Below are 22,464 nucleotides of genomic sequence, written 5' to 3' on the forward strand. Positions count from 1 at the left end.
CGACCAGTCAAATTATATTACATTTCTCACAGAACAAAGCAAACAAACAGACAAAATACAAAATTTGTGAGTTTGGGAACTGATTAAATGTCCTTTGACCAGTCTCTGGCCCCTTGGAGTGCCTCTGGTGTTGCTGCAAGGAAGTCACCCTCCATTGTGCATGTGGAAGAAGGGCTCAGGTGGCATTGGAGCAGGTGGTCAGTGGTTTGCTCTTCTCCACACTCGCATGTCGTGGATTCCACTTTGTGGCCCCATTTCTTGAGGTTGGCTCTGCATCTCGTGGGGCCAGAGCACAGTCTGTTCAGCACCTTCCAAGTCGCCCAGTCTTCTGTGTGCCCAGGGAGGAGTCTCTCATTTAGTATTCTGGGTTTGAGCCTGCCACTTTTGGACTCTCGCTTGCTGGGGTGTTCCAGCAAGTGTCTCTGTAGATCTTAGAAAACTATTTCTTGATTTACGTTGTTGACGTGCTGGCTGATACCCAAACAAGAGATGGACTGGAGATTATTATTATATTATTATTATTATAACTTTATTTGTACCCCGCTAGCATCTCCCAAGGGATTCGATGCGGCTTACAACAGGCCGGAGCCCAGCACAATACAACAATACAATACATAGCAAATAAAACAATTTAAGCAGAAAAAATAACAGTAGCAGTACAACAGGACATTATTAAAAACTGAGCCGGCCAGAGTAGGGTACAGGGTTAAAAGTGCTGAAGTGTTGGAGGGATATGGGATTATAATATAAGTGCAGTGTGCGGTGAGGGTGATCTTGACTCTACTAAAGTGCTTCTGGGCTTTGGTAGTGGGTTTCCTAATCTGAGAAGGCACGTTGGAACAGCCGGGTTTTCAGGTTCTTTCTGAAAACCGCCAAGGTAGGGGCCTGTCTGAGATCTTTCCGGAGGGCATTCCAGAGGCGGGGAGCCACCACAGAGAAGGCCCTGTCCCGCGTCCCCACCAAACGCGCCTGCGACGCGGGCGGGATCACGAGCAGGGCCTCTCCTGATGACCAGAGTGAGCGTGTGGGTTCGTAGACTGTGATGCGGTCACGCAGGTAGGCTGGTCCCAAACCGTTCAGGGCTTTGTAGGTAAGCACCTGCACCTTAAATTGGGCTCGGAAAATAAACGGCAGCCAGTGGAGCTCCTTAAACAGGAGGGTTGACCTCTCTCTGTAATGGGCCCCCGTTAACATCCTGGCTGCTGCCCGTTGGACCAATTGGAATTTCCGAGCCGTTTTCAAGGGCAGCCCCACGTAGAGCGCATTGCAGTAATCCAGTCTAGAGGTGACTAAGGCATGAACCACCCCGGCCAGATCTGCCTTGGTCTTTTCACTATTGGCTGCTACTTCCCGGCGGATGTCAGGTGGTGCAATACCGGCTAGGCAGTGTAATTTCTCCAGTGGTGTAGGGTGCAGACACCCCATGATAATGCGGCATGTCTCATTAAGAGCCACATCCACTGTTTGAGCTCCACGCTGGGCATGCATACTCACCAGCAGACTAGCACAGCGCAAGGGCAGATGTCTTCACTGTATCTGGTTGTGATCCCCAGGTTGTGCCTGTCCGCTTTCGTATGATATTGTTTCTAGCGCCCACTTTTTGCTTGATGTTCAGGCAATACATCTTGTAGGTCAGAGCACGGTCCAGAGTGACTCCCAGGGATTTGGTTGCACTGCAATGTTCCAGTGGGATTCCTTCCCAGGTCATAATCCTCAGAGCTCTGGATGCTTTTCTGTTCTTAAGGTGAAAAGCACATGTATGTGTTTTAGATGGATTAGGGATCAGCTGGTTTTCCCTGTAGTAGGCGGTAAGGGCACCGAGAGCTTTGGAGAGCTTCTGTTCAACCATCTCAAAGCTCCCTGCTTGAGCAGTAATGGCATGATCATCAGCATAGATGAAACTCTCTGTCCCTTCTGGCAGTGGCTGGTCATTTGTGTAGATGTTGAACATGGATGGAGCAAGCACGCTCCCCTGAGGCAGGCCGTTCTTCTGTTTCCGCCATCTGCTTTTCTGGCCCTGAAACTCAACAAAAAAGCTCCTGTTTTGTAGCAGGTTTCCTATGAGGCGGGTGAGGTGGTCGTCCTTTGTGATATTATACATTTTTCTCAGGAGGAGGCCGTGGTTCACAGTCTCATAAGCCGCTGACAGGTCTATGAAGACACCTCCTGTAATCTGCTGCCTTTGAAAGCCATCTTCTAGGTGCTGAGTCAGGTTCAGCACTTGCAATGTGCAGCTTTTGCCTTTCCTAAAGCCTTCTTGCTGTGGGATCAGACAGGGGTCTATTTTTTCCGTAATTCTATGCAAAATAAGTCTCTCCAGAACTTTATAGAGGTGGCACAACAGGGAGATTGGTGTGTAGCTTTTTGGATCATTGCGGTCTTTGCCTGGCTTCAAGATGGTGATGACTTTTGCTTTCCTCCAGATTTTGGGGATCTGACAGGATGCAGTTCAGTTGTTCATCAGCTCCAGCAGCCAGCGCCTTGCTTTTGGGCCAAAGTTCTTGATTGGTTCCATCCGTATGTCATCCTGGCCAGCTGCTTTGCCATTCTTACATTTATTGAGAGCCATGTCCAATTCAGTGATCCAAATATACGCCCCAACCACAGCTGATGAAGAAGCAGAAGTAGATCAGTTCTATGAGGATCTGCAGGACCTACTGGATAATATTATTTATTTATTTATTTACTTTGCTTCTATACGGCTGTATCTCAAGCCCGAAGGCGACTCACAGCGGTTCACAAACAGTAAAAACAGTAGAAACAGCCGTGGTTCCATACAACATATAACAATTGACTTAACACATTATCCATAAATTACCAATAAGCAATTACAATGCACAATTATTACAAAAAACAACCGTACCCAATCTTCTCATCATCCAAGCGTAGTCCAGGTTCGTCGTCCGTTGTTCCATTCCTATGTTCCATTACCAGATTGCACTAAATTACTCAAACGCCTGCACAAACATCCAGGTCTTCACCTTTTTGCAGAATACCATTAGAGATGGTGCTAGTCTAATGTCCGTAGGAAGGGCGTTCCACAGCCGAGGAGCCACCACCGAGAAGGCCCTATCTCTCGTCCCCGCCAGCCGAGCTTGAGAAGCAGGCGGGATCGAGAGCAGGGTCTCCCCGGAAGATCTCAAACTCCTGGTGGATTCATAGGCAGAGATGCGGTCAGATAGGTAGCTTGGGCCGGAACTGTTTAGGGCTTTAAAGGCCAACGCCAGCACTTTGAATTCAGCCCGGTAGCAAATCAGTAGCCAGTGGAGTTGGCGCAACAGGGGGGTTGTATGCTCCCTGCGCTCCGCTCCTGTTAAAATCATGGCTGCCGAGCGTTGGACTAGTTGGAGCTTCCGAGCTGTCTTCAAAGGCAACCCCACGTAGAGAGCGTTGCAGTAGTCTAAACGGGATGTAACCAGAGCGTGAACTACCGTGGCCAAGTCAGACTTCCCAAGGTACGGGCGCAGCTGGCGCACAAGCTTTAGCTGTGCAAATGCTCCCCTGGTCACCGCCGAAACCTGGGGTTCCAGGCTCAGCGATGAGTCCAGGGTCACACCCAAGCTGCGAACCTGCGTCTTTAGGGGGAGTGCGGCCCCATCCAACACAGGCTGTAACCCTATGCCCTGTTCGGCCTTGCGACTGACCAGGAGTACCTCTGTCTTGTCTGGATTCAATTTCAATTTGTTCGCCCTCATCCAGACCGTCACAGCGGCCAAGCACCGGTTCAGGACCTCGACAGCCTCCTTAGTAGCAGGTGGGAAGGAGTGACAGAGTTGGATATCATCCGCGTACAGATGACACCGTACCCTGAAACTCTGGATGATCTCCCCCAGCGGCTTCATGTAGATGTTAAACAACATGGGAGACAATATTGAGCCCTGAGGAACCCCACAAGACAATGGTTGTGGGGTTGAACAGGTGTCCCCCAACAACACCTTCTGAGATCGACCCTCTAGGAATGACCGGAGCCACTGCAAAACAGTACCTCCAAGACCCATCCCTGCGAGGTGTCCCAGAAGGATACCGTGGTCGACGGTATCGAAGGCCGCTGAGAGGTCCAGCAGCACCAACAGGGACACACTCCCCCTGTCGAGCTCCTGGCGCAGATCATCCACTAAGGCGACCAAGGCTGTCTCGGTACCATGTCCCGGCCTAAAGCCAGACTGTGCCGGATCCAGATAATCCGTGTCTACCAAGAATACCTGGAGTTGTGAGGCCACCACACATTCCAAGACTTTGCCCAAGAAGGGGAGATTAGAAACTGGCCGATAGTTGACGAATTGAGTGGGGTCCAGTGATGGTTTCTTCAACAGCGGTTTTATTATAGCTTGTTTTAAGCTCGCTGGAATCTTGCCTTCCCAAAGGGAAGCATTAACCACCACCTTAACCCACTCAGCCAATCCCCCTCTGGCCTCCTTTAGAAGCCAGGATGGGCAGGGGTCCAGGATGCATGTGGTTGGCCTCATTCCTCCAAGTATCTTGTCCACATCCTCGGGTTTCACCAATTGAAATGAATCCATCAAAACTGGACAAGCAGGTGCTCGTGTTACATCCTCAGAGACTGCCATTAACATGGTATCCAGACCAGAACGGATCAAAGCGACTTTGTCTGCAAAGAACTGAGCAAAAGCTTCACAGCGAGAAGTCGAATCGTCAGGGTTCCCACCTTGAGTGGTGGGATTTAAAAGGCCTCTTGACAATTCGGAACAGCTCAGCCGGACGGTTCTTTGCAGACGCAATAGTGGCCGCAAAGAAGGCCTTCTTTGCGGCTTTTATTGCCGCGGCATATGCCCTTAAAAAGGACACAAACCGTGTTCGATTTGGATCACTCGGATCCGAACGCCACACACTCTCTAGTTCCCTCTTCCTTCGCTTCATCGCTGCCAGCTCCTCGGTGAACCAGGGAGCTGGTTTAGCTCGGCTACTTGAGAGGGGACGTTCCGGAGCGATCGTGTCAATTGCCCTAGTCATCTCCCCATTCCAGAGAGTGACCAGGGCCTCGACAGGATCACCTACCGAGGCGGTGGGAAACTCCCCAAGAGCCATCAGGAATCCATCCGGATCCATAAGCCTCCTGGGGCAGACCAACTTAATGGGTCCTCCACCTCTGACCAGGTAGTGGTCGGTCCATGGCAACGGAGAGATGGTCAGCTCCTCGACCCCACCACCTTCCTCCCATCCCTGGCAGAAAACCAAGTCCAATGTATGTCCTGCACTATGAGTGGGGCCAGATACTTGCCGGGAGAGCCCCATGGTTGCCATGGCAGACATGAAGTCCTGAGCCGCTCCTGAAAGGGCCGCCTCGGCATGGACATTGAAGTCCCCCAGCACAAGGAGCCGCTGGGATTCCAATCCCAGGCCTGAGACCACCCCCGCTAGCTCAGGTAAGGAGACTGTAGTGCAGCGAGGTGGGCGGTACACTAACAGAATCCCTATTCTGTCCCGGTCACCCAACCTCAAGTGGACACATTCAAAATTTGTTGACTGTGGGATGGGGCCCCTGGTCAGAGGGATGGAATCTCTATAGACCACTGCGACCCCGCCTCCCCGCCCTCCAGATCTCGGCTGGTGCTGCACAGAAAAACCTGGTGGGCAAAGCTGGGTCAAATTCACGCCTCCCGCTTCGTCCAACCAGGTCTCTGTAATGCACGCCAGATCTGCCCGTTCATCCAGGATTAAGTCTTGGATGAAAGTTGTTTTTCCATTGACATATCTGGCGTTCAACAGCACCACCTTCAATCCAGAGGGACCGCCATCCTGGTTACATCAGTTTACCATATCAGGAGACCGGTTTGGAATTACTAATGTTGTTACACGGTCCCTAGGCCGAATTAATGGTCTCCTTTTCCCGCATCTCCCCTTCCCCACCACCACTTCTATGGGGGGCCCTCGGCAGGCGCAACACCCCCCCTCCTCCATGCCGCATTCCATATCCAGAATCTCAATATGTATTTCATAGTTGGCAATTTGCTTTGTTGGGATCTCAACTTGCCATGGTCTTCTGTTCCCTTTATCTCCCCCCACCCCTGTTCTATCATTTCCCAAGATCTCCAGCTCACTTTGTCCCTTGCCCCTTTCACAATTAACTAACAATACACAAAAAAGAGACATTATTTTCATTACAGGAGACTGGAATGCCAAGGTGGGAAGTCAAATGACAACTGGGATCACAGGCAAGCATGGTCTGGGAGAACAAAATGAAGCGGGACGCAGGCTGATAGAATTCTGCCAGGAAAACTCGCTGTGTATTACAAACACTCTCTTCCAACAAGCTCACCAGATGGTCAACACCGAAATCGGATTGACTACATCCTTTGCAGCCAAAGGTGGCGGACATCCATCCAGTCGGTGAAAACAAGACCTGGGGCTGACTGTAGCTCAGATCACGAACTTCTTACTGCTCAATTTAGAATAAAACTGAAGTGACCAGGGAAAATACACAGACCAGTTAGATATGATCTCGCTAACATTCCTAGCGAATATACAGTGGAAGTGAAGAACAGATTTGAAGGACTAGATTTAGTAAACAGAGTCCCAAAAGAACTATGGACAGAAGTCCGCGACATTGTTCAGGAGGCGGCAACAAAGTACGTCCCAAAGAAAAAGAAAACCAAGAAGGCAAAATGGCTGTCTGCTGAGACACTGGAAGTAGCCCAAGAAAGGAGGAAAGCAAAAGGAAACAGGGATAGTAAGGGGAGATATGCCCAGTTAAATGCGCAATTCCAGAGGTTAGCCAGAAGAGATAAGGAACAATTTTTAAATAAGCTATGCATGGAAGTGGAAGAAGACAACAGAATAGGAAGGACAAGAGACCTCTTCCAGAAAATTAGAAACATTGGAGGTAAATTTCAGGCAAAAATTGGTATGATAAGAAACAAAGATGGCAGGGACCTAACAGAAGCTGAAGAGATCAAGAGAAGGTGGCGAGACTATACAAAAGATCTGTATAGGAAGGATAATAATATCGAGGATAGTTTTGACGGTGTGGTGAATGAATTAGAACCAGACATCCTGAGGAGTGAGGTTGAATGGGCCTTAAGAAGCATTGCTAACAACAAGGCAGCAGGAGACGACGGGATCCCAGCTGAACTGTTTAAAATCTTAAAAGATGATGCTGTCAAGGTGATGCATGCCATTTGCCAGCAAATATGGAAAACACAAGAATGGCCATCAGACTGGAAAAAATCAACTTATATCCCCATACCAAAAAAGGGAAATGCGAAAGACTGCTTCAACTTCCGTACAGTGGCCCTTATTTCTCATGCCAGTAAGGTAATGCTCAAGATCCTGCAAGGAAGACTCCAGCAATACATGGAGCGAGAGTTGCCAGATGTTCAAGCTGGGTTTAGAAAAGGCAGAGGAACGAGAGACCAGATTGCCAATATCCGGATGCTGGAGAATGGAGAAAGGCAGGGAGTTTCAGAAAAACATCTCTTTTCTGCTTCATTGACTATTCTAAAGCCTTTGACTGTGTGGATCATCATAAACTGTGGCAAGTTCTTGGTGGGATGGGCATCCCAAGCCCCCTTCCCTCTCTCCTGAGGAATCTGTACAAGGACCAAGGAGCAACAGTCAGAACTGACCACGGAACAGGAGACGGGTTCAAGATTGGGAAAGGCGTCCGGCAAGGCTGCATCCTCTCACCCAACCTATTTAACTTCTATGCAGAACACATCATGCGAGGATGTGCGGGGCTTGAGGAATGCAAAGCTGGGGTGAAAATGGCTGGAAGAAACATTCACAACCTCAGATATGCAGACGACACCACCCTGATGGCCGAAAGCGAGGAGGAGCTGAGGAGCCTTCTAATCAAGGTGAAAGAAGAAAGCGCAAAAGCTGGGTTGCAGCTAAACATCAAAAAACCCAAGATTATGGCAACAAGAATGATTGACAACTGGAAAATAGAGGGAGAAAATGTGGAGGCCGTGACAGGGTTTGTATTTCTAGGTGCAAAGATGAGTGCAGATGCAGACTGTGGCCAGGAAATCAGGAGACGCTTCCTTCTTGGGAGGAGAGCAAGGTCCAATCTCGATAAAATAGTAAAGAGTAGAGACATCACACTGGCAATAAAGATCCGCCTGGTCAAAGCCATGGTATTCCCTGTAGTAACCTACGGATGTGAGAGCTGGACCTTAGGGAAGGCTGAGCGAAGGAAGATAGATGCTTTTGAACTGTGGTGTTGGAGGAAAGTGCTGAGAGTGCCTTAGACTGCGAGAAGATCCAACCAGTCCATCCTCCAGGAAAGAAAGCCCAACTGCTCATTGGAGGGAAGGAGACTAGAGACAAAGCGGAAGTCCTTTGGCCACATCATGAGGAGACAGCAAAGCCTAGAGAAGACAATGATGCTGGGGAAAGTGGAAGGCAAAAGGAAGAGGGGCCGGCAAAGGGCAAGATGGATGGATGGCATCCTTGAAGTGACTGGACTGACCTTGAAGGAGCGGGGGGTGGTGACGGCCGACAGGGAGCTCTGGCGTGGGCTGGTCCAGGAGGTCACAAAGAGTCGGAGACGACTGAACGAATGAACAACAACAACAAAGGGTTTATGAAGGTTGTTGTTCTCAATCTCTTGTTGTCTGGCTATTGGTTTCTTTCCTACTTTGGGGGCAAGGTTGGGTTTCCCATTCTTCAAGAGTTGGTGTGCTATCTGATCTGCCTTTATGTTGGCATGGGTATTAGTTTGTGAGGGGTCGTTGCTCAACCGTCTCATCAGCCTCCACGCCTTCTGGCTGCTCCTGCCCATGTCGACCTCTGTGATCAACTTGATCCACTGTTCTTTCTTGGCTTCAGAGATGGAGGACACAATGCTCTGCGCTGCCTGAAGAGTCTGCTCACTAAATGGGTCTTCGTTGTGGAGCCTGTCATAGTTTTCCAACAAGGCAGTTGTTTCAGGAGTAATGCCCTGAAAGTAGTTGGTTCTGCAGCCTCTCGGTATCGAGGCCCGTGAGCAGGTTTTCACGATTTCAATAAAGTGCTTGTATTTCTCAGGGATTGGCACGACCAATGTGATCATGTCATCTAACATGTCTGAGAATTTAGACCAATCTGCCTTTCTGAAGTTGAATCTTCATTTAAATCGAACTTCCTGAGGCCTTATTGTTGGGAACAGTTGGCATACTATTGGTCGGTGCTGTGTGTTTGGGATTGGTGTTCCCACTGATTTGGTGCATTGCTGTACGATGCGTTCACTCACAAATAAGAGGTCTGGGTTATAACCTCGGTGCCATCTCCCACTGTTGTAGGATGGTGGGAGCTTGCTATCATGGATGAGTGATAGTTTGTGCAGTTCAGACCAGGAGAGGACAACCTCTCCATTTCTGTCCTCTTGGGCATATCCCGATACATGGCTATGGCTGTTGTATTTCTCAGGGATTGGCACGACCAATGTGATCATGTCATCTAACATGATCACATTGAAAGTCCCCAATTACTACCGCCCTTTGGTGCCTATCAAAATTCTCGGGGGAGGAGAAGCAGAACTCTTCATTTGGGGGCTTGTACACAGAGGTGATGGTGATGTTATTAAGCTCTACAGTTAGAAGCTCTATATTGTTTTCTTCAGTCTTGTGGGCACTGCTGACTTGGAGGCCTGGTTTGACAAAGACAGCGCTTCCATATTGCGCGTGTGGTCTTTCCGCTACTAGGAACATTCCTGGAACTTTGGGTCGTTTCTGTCGTTCATCCCTGTGTGTTTCTTGGACACACGGCACATCGCATTTCTTATCTCGGCACAGTTCATAGAGCAGTTGTTCTTTGGCAGCTGACATGCCTTCGATGTTGATTGAGATTATTGTCATGGTTGGTCCTGAAAAGATCAGTGATATTGCAGGTTAAGCAAGGAGGAAGGCAAGAAAGAACAAGAAAGAAGGGAAGGAAAACAAAGGGAACGAAGGAAGGCATGATTAAGCCTTCAAGTGGTCTCCAAAAATGTTTCCTGATTCTGAAAGGCTTCTCTGACCAGTGGCAAAGTTACAATTGTTCACCTTTAGCAGAACTTTAACTGGCAGCTGGGGGAGAAATATCTCTTAACGAGGCATGCTTTTAATAATATTTTGTCAAAGGCTTTCATAGACAGAATCACTGGGTTGCTGTACATTTTCGGCCTGTCTGGCCATGTTCCAGCAGCATTCTCTCCTGAAGTTTTCCCTGCATCTGTGGCTAATGGCACCTTCAGAGCTTCTGTTCGCAATGAAGCAAGTGGAACAGTGTATATATTCCTGTGGAATAATATCCAGGGCAGGAGAAAGAACCCTTGTTTGTTTGAAGCTGTCAGAGAATTTGGGAGTATATGCGCAGCGGAAGAGGTTGCTAGATCAACAGACCCAGGACTCCAAAAATCAGGACTCTGCCGTTTTACAGTTACAAAATTACAAAGTTTACTAAGCACATCTATACATGTCAATTCTTAGCGGGCTATCATCAGGAACTACAAAACACAGCATAAACATTTTCAGAACATGTGCTTATCAGACCTCTGGCTGTAACCGGATACTCCTTCTTCTTCCCACAGCCAGAGAACATGTTATCTCACTTCTGTCAAGGTTACTTTTCTCTCTGCTTCTCACAGTATTTCTAATACACAATTGAACATAATAGAATCCATCTTGAAACACATCTTAATCCATCTTGTATTACATAGAAACACATTGAAAAACACACATGCATACCTCAATAATCCTGACAGAAGCAAGGGTGAATGTTGCAGTGAATAAGCTTGAATTAAAATTGGAGTAGCCATGAAGTCTGCAGAGTCAATCAGTGAGGATATCTGCAGAGAGGCGGCCTGACCGCTGTTGCCTGGAGGCATCCTCTGTTTGGGTGGTGTTAGTTGGCACCTGATTGCTTGCTGTCTGGAGTTCTCCTGTTTCTGAGTGCTGGCCACAGAATCTTATTTGAAAATGCAGGAATGCTGGGCCATTCACACCTGCTTCAAGCAGACAAGGGTTCTTTCTCCCACCCTGGACATTATTCCACAGGGATAGAGACACTCCACTTGCTTCATTGTCCAACAGAACCTCTGAAGACCCTGATGTTTGCATTTCTGAGTGTTTCCATTTTCAACATGACCCATAAAGGGAAAGGGGGAAATCATGGAGGTCAAGAAAGTTTCTCGCCTTCATCCTTGATCTTTTGCTTCTCTCTTAACCAGGGAAATGAGGATTCTGTGGAGCCAACCCTTGGATGCAGCAATGAAATCAATAGTATAGGAAGAAGAACTTCTCTCTAGGTGAGGGTCTTGTTGAAATCTTGACCTCACATACAGTAAAGGAAGGTTAAAAAAAAGACTGAAGCATCTGTATTACAATCAAACACCCATATCATGGCTGACATAAAGGAGAAAGTGTTTATATGCCTGGAATGTGGGCAGAGTTTCACTTGGAAGGGTAATCTGAAGCGACATCAAAGGACTCACACGGGGGAGAAACCCTATACATGCCTGGAGTGTGGGCAGAGCTTCGCTCACAGTGGTAATCTACATTTACATCAAAGGACTCACACTGGGGAGAAACCCTATACATGCCTGAAGTGTGGGCAGAGCTTTACTACGAGTGGAAGTCTACATAAACACCAAAGGATTCACACTGGGGAGAAACCCTATACGTGTCTGGAGTGTGGGCAGAGCTTTACTACGAGTGGACATCTACGTTCACATCAAAGGATTCACACTGGGGAGAAACCCTATACATGCCTGGAGTGTGGAAAGAGCTTTGCTCAGAGTTCAAATCTACGTTCACATCAAAGGATTCACACTGGGGAAAAACCCTATACATGCCCGGAGTGTGGAAAGAGGTTCACTGAGAGTACAGGTCTACGTAAACATCAAAGGATTCACACTGGGGAGAAACCCTATACATGCCTGGAGTGTGGGCAGAGCTTCACTCAGAATGAAGATTTACATACACATCAAAGGGTTCACACTGGGGAAAACCCCTATACATGCCTGGAGTGTGGAAAGAGCTTCACTAAAAGTGGAAATCTACATAGACACAAAAAAATTCACACCGGGGACAAACCCTATACATGCCTGGAGTGTGGAAAGAGCTTTGTTCAGAGTTCAGATCTACGTTCACATCAAAGGATTCACACTGGGGAGAAACCCTATACATGCCTGGAGTGTGGAAAGAGCTTTGCTCACAGTTCAGGTCTACATGAACACCAAAAGATTCACACTGGGGAGAAACCCTATACATGCCTAGAGTGTGGAAAGAGCTTCAGTCAGAGTTCACATCTACGTTTCCATCAAAGGACTCACACGGGGGAGAAACCCTATACATGCCTGGAGTGTGGGCAGAGCTTCTCTACGAGTGGAAAACTACGTTTACATCAAAGGAGTCACACTGGGGAAAAACCTTATACATGCCTGGAGTGTGGGCAGAGCTTTACTAAGAATGGACATCTACGTTCACATCAAAGGATTCACACTGGAGAGAAACCCTATACATGCCTGGAGTGTGAGAAGAGCTTCACAGAGAGTGGAAGTCTACGTTCACATCAAAGGATTCACACTGGGGAGAAACCCTATACATGCCTGGAGTGTAGAAAGAGCTTTACTACGAGTGGAAATCTACGTTCACATCAAAGGATTCACACTGGGGAGAAACCCTATACATGCCTGGAGTGTAGAAAGAGCTTTACTACGAGTGGAAATCTACGTTTACACCAAAGGATTCACACTGGGGAGAAACCCTATACATGCCTGGAATGTGGGCAGAGCTTTACTAGGAGTGGAAGTCTACGTTCACATCAAAGGATTCACACTGGAGAGAAACCCTATAAATGCCTGGAGTGTGGAAAGAGCTTCACTCAGAGTTCAAATCTACGTTCACATCAAAGGACTCACTGGGGAGAAACCCTATAAACACATTGTGTGTGGAAAAAGCTTCTCTGAGAGTAGAAATCTACATAGACATAGAATCCACACTGGAGAGAACAGTGGTGTTTGACCCCAAAGAGAGTTTCCCAGATAGAGCTTTCCAGACTTTTCATGTTGGTCAAACACTTTTTAGAAATACATCCTTTAGTGACACAGTAATTTAGTTGAACTAGCATACTATAAGATAGTCAATATAATACTATATTACATAATACTAGCTGTACCCAGCCATGTGTTGCTGTGGCCCATTTTGGAGCAATGGCAAAGAGAGAAAAGTGGAAGAGCTGGTTTCTAAACTATCAATACACAACTGAAGTGGCAAAGTGTCAATATAAAATAGTCGCATTTTAGTCTCGAGGCCAAAGAGTTATATGGATGTGTAGAAGTGCTCCGAGTTGCCTGAGTCCACACTGCCATATAACCCAGTTCAAAGATATTATATAGGTATTGTTGTTTTTATTATAGACATACAGATATTATTATAGGCATATAGATTTTTTTATTATTATTGATATATAGATATTATAGATATAGATATAGGCAGATAGGTAATATTATTATAGATGTACAGATATTATAAGTAGAGACATACAGATATTATAGACATGTAGATATTATTGTTATAGACATATAGATATCATAGACACACACACACATATATATCTATTATAGACTTATAGATATCATTATGATATATAGATATTATTGTAGATATATTATAGCCGAGGGTTGCTATAAAATAAAAATGGATGGCCATCTTTCGGGAGGGTTTTGATTGTGCCTTCCTGGACAGCCTTTCCTAACTCACAGAGCGTGCGTTTTTGTCCTTCCTTTGAATACTGGACTTCATTCCCCAGAATTCCTTCCCATAACTCAATATGGATGAGCTTTCTGGGCACACACACACACAGAATCCCTCCCGTGTGAGTTCCCAGCAGCCCAGCAGAGGCAACCGAGACCCAAGAGGGAAAGGAAAGGAAAGGAAAGGAAAGGAAGGGGTTGGGTTTGGAGGAGGGTGTCCTCTCTCCCTCCCTCCTTCCCTCCCTCTCTAGTTAATAATATAGAGAGACATTTGACATGAGATATAGCTTTTTTCCTAGAGCTGTGAGTATACAGAACTCTGTGGTTTTGCATTGATGTTGCATTGGGGGCTGTGTGGTGGTGGTTGGGGTGTGGAGGGATGGGTGTGTTGGTTTTGTGATGTGTGCTGAGGAAAGCATTGCATTTGGTTTTGCCATGTACTGTTGGGGTTCACCCCGAGTTTGAACTTGAACCTGATTCTCTGTTTGTTCCTCCTGATGCTAATGAAAGTATATTTACTGATGCTAATGGAAATGTACCTCTTGATGCCAATGCTCCTGAAATTAGTGAGGAAGAAACTTCTGTAGATTTGGAAAATACCAATGCTTCTGAAATTAGTGAGGAAGAAACTTCTGTAGATTTGGAAAATGAAAGTACCAGTGTTCATGAGAATGTTTCGGAGGGAAGCCATGACCTTTCACTCCCTTCTGCACCTGGCAACTTTAATGAGAATAGAAGGGGCCAGATCTGGCAAGACAGAAGTAAATCACTCAGCTTGCGAAGGTCTTCCCGATTAAAAGAAATACAAACAACGGCTTCAAAGCAGAGAGGCGGTTCACGGAACCAATTCTTCGGCTTTAAGTGCCTTCCGCCGGGCTGACTTTCTCAGTTCAGGCATCGTTTCAGATTGGTGAAGACCTTGGCAGTTCTCCCGGTTTCCCTGGCCATCGTCTTGAAAGATTTCTAGGATATCAAGTACGGTTAGTGGATTGCTAACAGGTTCCAGTATTTTACAGTGTGGCTTTGGGTTTTGTTTTTGTCCATTTAAATTCATGTTTGCTGATTTTGCTGTGGCTTTTGACTTGCATTTTTCCTTTATTTTGTAACCATTTTTCTTCAATAAAAAAGGATTGTTTTTTCACAGTCAAGTGTGGTGGATGGTTATCTTAGGGCCTTGTTTCCTGCTCTGAATTGCAACATGTACAATGACAATAAAGTTACTCTATAATTCCATTCTATATCATCTTTACCCTCTAAACCAGGGGTCCTCAAACTAAGGCCCGGGGGCCGGATACAGTCCTCCAAGGTCATTTACCTGGCCCTTGCTCAGGGTCAACCTAAGTCTGAAATGACTTGAAAACACAACAACAGCAACAACAAGAACAATCCTATCTCATCAGCCAAAGGCAGGCCCACACTTCCCACTGAAATACTAATAAATTTATATTTGTTAAAACTGTTCTTCATTTTAATTTTTGTATTGATTTAAAGTGTTTTTTGCACTACAAATAAGATAAGTGCAGTGTGCAAAGGAATTCATTCATGCTTTTTTCAAATTATAATCCGGTCCTCCAACAGGTTGAAGACTGTGACCTGGCCCTCTGTTTAAAAGGTTTGAGGAGCCCTGCTCTAAACAAATTATTCAGCATTGCCGAAGGGTTTCATGGCCAGAATCACTGTGAAGCAGAATCACTGTGAGGTTTTATGGCTGTATGGTCATGTTCTGGTAGCATTCTCTCCTGAGGTTTTGCCTCTCCTGACATTTCTTCAGAGGTCTGTTGGAAGTGAGACAAATGGGGTGTGTATATATATCCCTGTGGAATAATGTCCAGGGTGGGAGAAAGAACTCTTGCCTGTTGGAAGCAAGTGTGAATGTTGCAATTGGAAAGCTTGATGAACATTGAGTGGCCATGAAGCTGCCAAATCAGTCAGTGAGGGCATTTGCATAGAGGTGGCCTGGCTATGGCTGGCTGGGGCATGCTCTCGTTGGGAGGTGTTAACGGACCCTTGATAACTTGTTTTCTGGAGTGCTCCAAAACACATGGAGGGCCCAAGTCTTCCCATGCCTTCGCTATACTAACCACCACCAACTGCTAGGCATGCCACTCATTCATTCATTCAGAGATGTACCACCCTGAGCTGAGGCTGTTTCTGTATCTGATTTTAGGAGAGCTACTGTTATTTCTTCCTATGTGTTGGGGTTCAGCCTGCATGTGAACCTGAACCGGATTCTCTGATTGCTGAACCTGAACTTGATTCTCTGATTGTATGTCCTGATGTTACTGAACATGTATTTTTCCCTAATGGTAATGAAAGTGTGGATACTGAGGTCAGTGGCTTGGAAAGTGAAACTACACATTCTGATGAGAATGTTGACGAGCCAGGCGGTGATAGCTCTCCAGAGGAGTTAGCACCTGGCTTCCTTAATGAGGATAGAAAAAGACAGATTTGGAAAAACAGGAGTGAATCGCAGAGTCTGCGAAGGTCAAGCAGATTAAGGCAAAGGGAAACACAGGCTTCAAAGCCTGGAGGCGTTTCAACACTATTGGGCGCCAACACTATTGGGCAGAAGAGGCGAAAGGGCTTGCAAAACTACAGCTCCAGGGTTGTTGGTTTTATCATCATCATCATCATCATCATCATTATTATTATTATCATTATTATTACTCCTATTAATTGCCATGGCTCAATAATAGATCAATGGTATTGCAGATTAAGCAAGGAGGAAGGCAAGAAAGAACAAGAAAGAAGGAAAAAAAGGGAACGAAGGAAGGCATGATTAAGCCTTCAAGTGGTCTCCAAAAATGTTTCCTGATTCTGAAAGGCTTCTCTGACCAGCGGGAAAGTTACAATTTTTCACCCTTTAGCAGACCTTTAACTGGCCCCTGGGAGAGAAATATCTCTTAACGAGGCATGTTTTTAATAATGTTTTGTCAAAGGCTTTCATGGCCGGAATCACTGGGTTGCTGTACATTTTTGGCCATGTTCCAGCAGCATTCTCTCCTGAAGTTTTGCCTGCATCTGTGGCTAATGGCACCTTCAGAGCTTCTGTTTGCAATGAAGCAAGTGGAATAGTGTATATATTCCTGTGGAATAATATCCAGGGCGGGAGAAAGAACCCTTGTTTGTTTGAAGCTGTCAGAGAATTTGGGAGTATATGCGCAGCGGAAGAGGTTGCTAGATCAACAGACCCAGGACTCCAAAAATCAGGACTCTGCCGTTTTACAGTTACAAAAAACACAAAGTTTACTAAGCACATCTACACACGTCCATTCTTAGCGGGCTATCATCAGGAACTACAAAGCACAGCATAAACAGTTTCAGAACATCTGCTTATCAGACCTCTGGCTGTAACCGGATACTCCTCCTTCTTCCCACAGCCAGAGAACATGTTATCTCACTTCTGTCAAGGTTACTTTTCTCTCTGCTTCTCACAGTATTTCTAATACACAATTGAACATAATAGAATCCATCTTGAAACACATCTTAATCCATCTTGAATTACATAGAAACACATTGAAAAACACACATGCATAAATCAATAATCCTGACAGAAACAAGGGTGAACGTTGCAATGAACAAGCTTGAATTAGAATTGGAGTAGCCTTGAAGTCTGCAGAGTCAATCAGTGAGGATATCTGCAGAGAGGCGGCCTGGCCTCTGTTGCCTGGAGAAACCCTCTGTTTGGGTGGTGTTAGTTGGCACCTGATTGCTTGCTGTCTGGAGTTCTCCTGTTTCTGAGTGCTGGACACAGAATCTTATTTGAAACGCAGAAATGCTGGGCCATTCACACCTGCTTCAAGAAGACAAGGGTTCTTTCTCCCACCCTGGACATTATTCCACAGGGATAGAGACACTCCACTTGCTTCGTTGTCCAACAGAACCTCTGAAGACCCCGATGTTTGCATTTCTGGGTGTTTCCATTTTCAACATGACCCATAAAGAGAAAGGGGGAAATCGTGGAGGTACAGGAAGTTTCTCGCCTTCATCTTGATCTTTTGCTTCTTTCTTAACCAGGGAAATGAGGATTCCATGGAGCCACCCCTTGGATGCAGCAATGAAATCAATAATATAGGAAGAAGAACTTTTCTCTAGCTGAGGGTCTTGTTGAAATCTTGACCTCGCGTACAGTAAAGGAAAGAAAAAAGAAGACTGAAGCATCTGTATTACAATCAAACACCCATATCATGGCTGACATAAAGGAGAAAGCATTCATATGCCTGGAATGTGGGAAGAGTTTCACTCAGAGGGGTGATCTGAAGCGACATCAAAGGACTCACACGGGGGAGAAACCCTATACATGCCTTGAGTGTGGAAAGAGCTTTGCTCGGAGTGGTAATCTACGTTTACATCAAAGGACTCACACGGGGGAGAAACCCTATACATGTCTGGAGTGTGGAAAGAGCTTTGCTCGGAGTGGACATCTACATAAACACCAAGGGATTCACACTGGGGAGAAACCCTATACGTGTCTGGAGTGTGGGCAGAGCTTTACTACGAGTGGAAATCTACATAAACACCAAAGGATTCACACTGGGAAGAAACCATATACATGCCTGGAGTGTGGGCAGAGCTTTATTACGAGTGGAAATCTACTTTCACATCAAAGGATTCACAGGAGGGAGAAACCCTATACATGCCTGAAGTGTGGGCAGAGCTTTACTACGAGTGGAAATCTACGTTCACATCAAAGGATTCACACTGGGGAGAAACCCTATACATGCCTGGTGTGTGGAAAGACGTTCACTGAGAGTGGAAATCTACGTTCACATCAAAGGATTCACACTGGGGAAAAACCCTATACATGCCTGGAGTGTGGAAAGAGGTTCACTGAGAGTACAGGTCTACGTAGACATCAAAGGATTCACACTGGGGAGAAACCCTATAAATGCCTGGAGTGTGGGCAGAGCTTCTCTGGGAGTACAGGTCTACGTTCACATCAAAGGATTCACACTGGGGAGAAACCCTATACATGCCTGGAGTGTGGGCAGAGCTTCACTAAAAGTGGAAATCTACATAGACACAAAAGGATTCACACTGGGGACAAACCCTATACATGCCTGGACTGTGGAAAGAGCTTTGTTCGGAGTTCTGATCTAAGTTCACATCAAAGGATTCACACTGGGGAGAAACCTTATACATGCCTGGAGTGTGGAAAGAGCTTTGCTCACAGTTCAGTTCTACATAAACACCAAAGCATTCACACTGGGGAGAAACCCTATAAATGCCTGGAGTGTGGAAAGAGCTTTACTAGGAGTGGAAGTCTACGTTCCCATCAAAGGATTCACATTGGGGAGAAACCCTATAGATGCCTGGAGTGTGAGAAGAGCTTCACTGAGAGTGGAAGTCTACGTTTACATCAAAAAATTCACGCTGGGGAGAAACCCTATACATGCCTGGAGTGTAGAAAGAGCTTCACTCACAGTGGTAGTCTACGTTTACATCAAAGGATTCACACTGAGGAGAAACCCTATACATGCCTGGAGTGTGGGCAGAGCTTCTCTACGAGTGGAAAACTACGTTTACATCAAAGGAGTCACACTGGGGAAAAACCTTATACATGCCTGGAGTGTGGGCAGAGCTTTACTAAGAGTGGACATCTACGTTCACATCAAAGGATTCACACTGGAGAGAAACCCTATAAATGCCTGGAGTGTGGAAAGGGCTTTGCTCAGAGTTCAAATCTTGATTCACATCAAAGGACTCACTCTGGAGAGAAACCCTATAAATGCCTGGAGTGTGGAAAGAGCTTCACTCAGAGTTCAAATCTAGATTCACATCAAAGGACTCACACTGGAGAGAAACCTTATACATGTCTGGAGTGTGGAAAGAGCTTTGCTCAGAGTTCAAATCTACGTTCACATCAAAGGACTCACTGGGCAGAAACCCTGTAAACACACAGTGTGTGGGAAAAGCTTTTCTGAGAGTAGAAATCTACATAGACATAGAATCCACACTGGAGAGAACAGTGGTGTTTGACCCCAAAGAGAGTTTCCCAGATAGAGCTTTCCAGAGTTTTCATGTTGGTCAAACACTTTTTAGACATGGATCCTTTTGTGACACAGTAATTTAGTTTAAAAAGTAAACCAGAGTTTAAACAACCTCATATAAGATATCTATATATATAAATTTGTTAGGGGCATCCAACGAGGAAACAAAACTCAAAAACCCCCCAACGAAACTTAACCAAAATTCCCATGCCCATAACACAACCCACAAGGTACAAACATATCTACTCAAAATGAAAAACAACACACTCACAAAACGGCAAAACAACAAAACTCAAAAATCCCCCAACGAAACTTAACTAAAATCCCCGTGCCCATAACACAACCCACAAGGTACAAACATATCTACTCAAAATGAAAAACAACACAGCAACACACTCACAAAACGGCAAAAGAACAAAACTCAAAAAAAACCCAACGAAACTTAACCAAAATTCCCATGCCCATAACACAACCCACAAGGTACAAACATATCTACTCAAAATGAAAAACAACACAGCAACACACTCACAAAACGGCAAAAGAACAAAACTCAAAAAAACCCCAACGAAACTTAACCAAAATTCCCATGCCCATAACACAACCCACAAGGTACAAACATATCTACTCAAAATGAAAAACAACACAACAACACACTCACAAAATGGCAAAACTACTGAGCATGCGCATTGGCGCCCAGCTGCAAGTTCTCTGGCGCGTGCACATGGCCTTCCGGCCAACGTTCCCTCTGCGGAAACCATGCCCACTCCAAGCCCTGCCGCGCCGCTTCCCGCACACACACACCCCCTGCCGCACACACACACGCAACCCCACGCTCCATCACTCCCCCCGCCGCCGCATACACACGCAACCCCACTCCCCCCGCCGCCACACACACACACGCAACCCCACGCTCCATCACTCCCCCCACCGCCGCACACACACGCAACCCCACTCCCCCCGCCGCCGCACACACACACGCAACCCCACTCCCCCCGCTGCCACACACACACACGCAACCCCACGCTCCATCACTCCCCCCGCTGCCGCACACACACACGCAACCCCACGCTCCATCACTCCCCTGCCCCAATCTTACCTCCTTTTACTTCAGGCCACCTCCAAACCCCACCCTGCCCCTTCCCGCCCTGTCCAAATCTAGGAAAGACAGGAAGGAAGGAAAGAAGGAAGAAAGAGAAAGGGAGGTAAAGAAAAAGGGGGAAGGAAGGAAAGTTAGAGGAAGAAGAAAAGGAAAGAAAAGGAAAGATGGAAGGAAAGAAAAGAGAGACAGCAGAAGAGAAAGAAAAAGGGGGAAGGAAGGAAAGAGATAGAGAAAGAAGAGGAGAAGGAAAGATGGGAAGGAAGGAAGGAAGGAAGGAAGGAAGGAAGGAAGGAAGGAAGGAAGGAAGGAGGGGGGGAGGGAGGGAGGGAGGGAAAGAAGGAGAGAAAGAGGGAAGATTGGCCACAGCAACACGTGGCGGGTAAAGGTTGTTATTTCTATTATTATGATGATGATGCTATTCTTCCTCTGAGACCCTTTTAGGGGGAATGGGAGAGGAGTCAGGTCCCAGAGGCAATGCATTGCATTATTGTTATTGTTATGATGGTGGTGAAATAAAAGGAAATAAAAAGAGAAAGAAGGAAGCAAACGGAGGGAAGAAAGGCAAAGGAAGAAAGGGGGAGGGAATGGAGGAAAGAGAGAAGGATGAAACCAAGTAGTGAAAGAAGGACAGAAAGAAAGAGGTTGAGAAGGAAGAAAGGAGAGAAAGGGGGAGGAAAAGGGGGAAGGAATAGGTAGGTACCTCTCTTTCATAATAGTCCAGATATCTACCTCAATTTTGATAAGTTTTACTATAGGCCACAGCAACGCGTGGCAGGGCACAGCTAGTTCAATATAATAATATATTACATAATATTAGCAGTCCAGAGAGCTCTGGCGTGGGCTGGCAATGAGGTCACGAAGAGTCAGAGACGACTGAACGAATGAACAACAACAAATATTAGCTGTACCCAGCCACGTGTTGTTGTGGCCCATTTTGGAGCAATGGGAAAGAGAGAAAAGTGGAAGAGCTGGTTTCTAATCTAGAAGTGGCAAAGTATCAATATAAAATAGGCACATTTTAGTCTAGAGGCCAAAGAGTTATATGGATGTGTGGAAGAGCTCCGGGTTGGCTGAGTCCACACTGCCATATAACCCAGGTCAAAGATATTATATAGGTATTATTGTTGTTGTTATTATAGACATATAGATATTATTATAAGCATATAGATTTTTTTTATTATTATTGATATATAGATATTGTAGATATAGATATTATAGGCATATAGGTAATATTATAGATGTATAGATATTGTTGACAGACAGATATTATAAGTGGAGACATATGGATATTATAGACCTATAGATAGTATTATAGGCATATAGACATTATGATTACAGACATTATTATTATAGACATGTAAATATTGTTATAGACATACAGATTTTTTTTATTTCCTTCACTTTTATACCGCATTTTTCAGCCCTTAACAGGCGACTCAATGCGGTTTACAGTGCAATTAAACATAACAGTGCAACAACAAGATCAACACATCGATCCACAACAATTAACAATTAGACAGGACAAATCAACAAAACAACATATATAACGCCTCAGTTGAATCAGATCCGTTCTCATAGTCCTTGTGCCGTTCCTATGTTCCATTTACCGTCTTCCTTGATTGGTTGCATTGCTTAGCCAAACGCTTGTTCATAAAGCCAGGTCTTAACCATTCTCCGAAACGTCAGCAACGAAGGTGCCTGTC

The 22,464-nt window shown here is 45.9% G+C and overlaps 1 protein-coding gene across 1 annotated transcript in view; it reads left to right on the plus strand.

The window, feature by feature from the left end:
* LOC137097555 (zinc finger protein 420-like) overlaps nucleotides 1–19,660 on the plus strand; it is a 19,847-nt gene extending 187 nt beyond the window's left edge. The window contains exon 2 of the mRNA XM_067470945.1: nucleotides 17,690–19,660. Within this exon, the coding sequence (XP_067327046.1) occupies nucleotides 17,860–19,566 (1,707 nt within the window). The 5' untranslated portion in view covers nucleotides 17,690–17,859 and the 3' untranslated portion in view covers nucleotides 19,567–19,660. The remainder of the gene's footprint in view (nucleotides 1–17,689) is intronic.
* Nucleotides 19,661–22,464: the final 2,804 nt, after the last annotated feature.

The sequence above is a fragment of the Anolis sagrei genome, chromosome 8, assembly GCF_037176765.1.
Source record: "Anolis sagrei isolate rAnoSag1 chromosome 8, rAnoSag1.mat, whole genome shotgun sequence".
In the NCBI taxonomy this organism is placed as follows: domain Eukaryota; kingdom Metazoa; phylum Chordata; class Lepidosauria; order Squamata; family Dactyloidae; genus Anolis; species Anolis sagrei.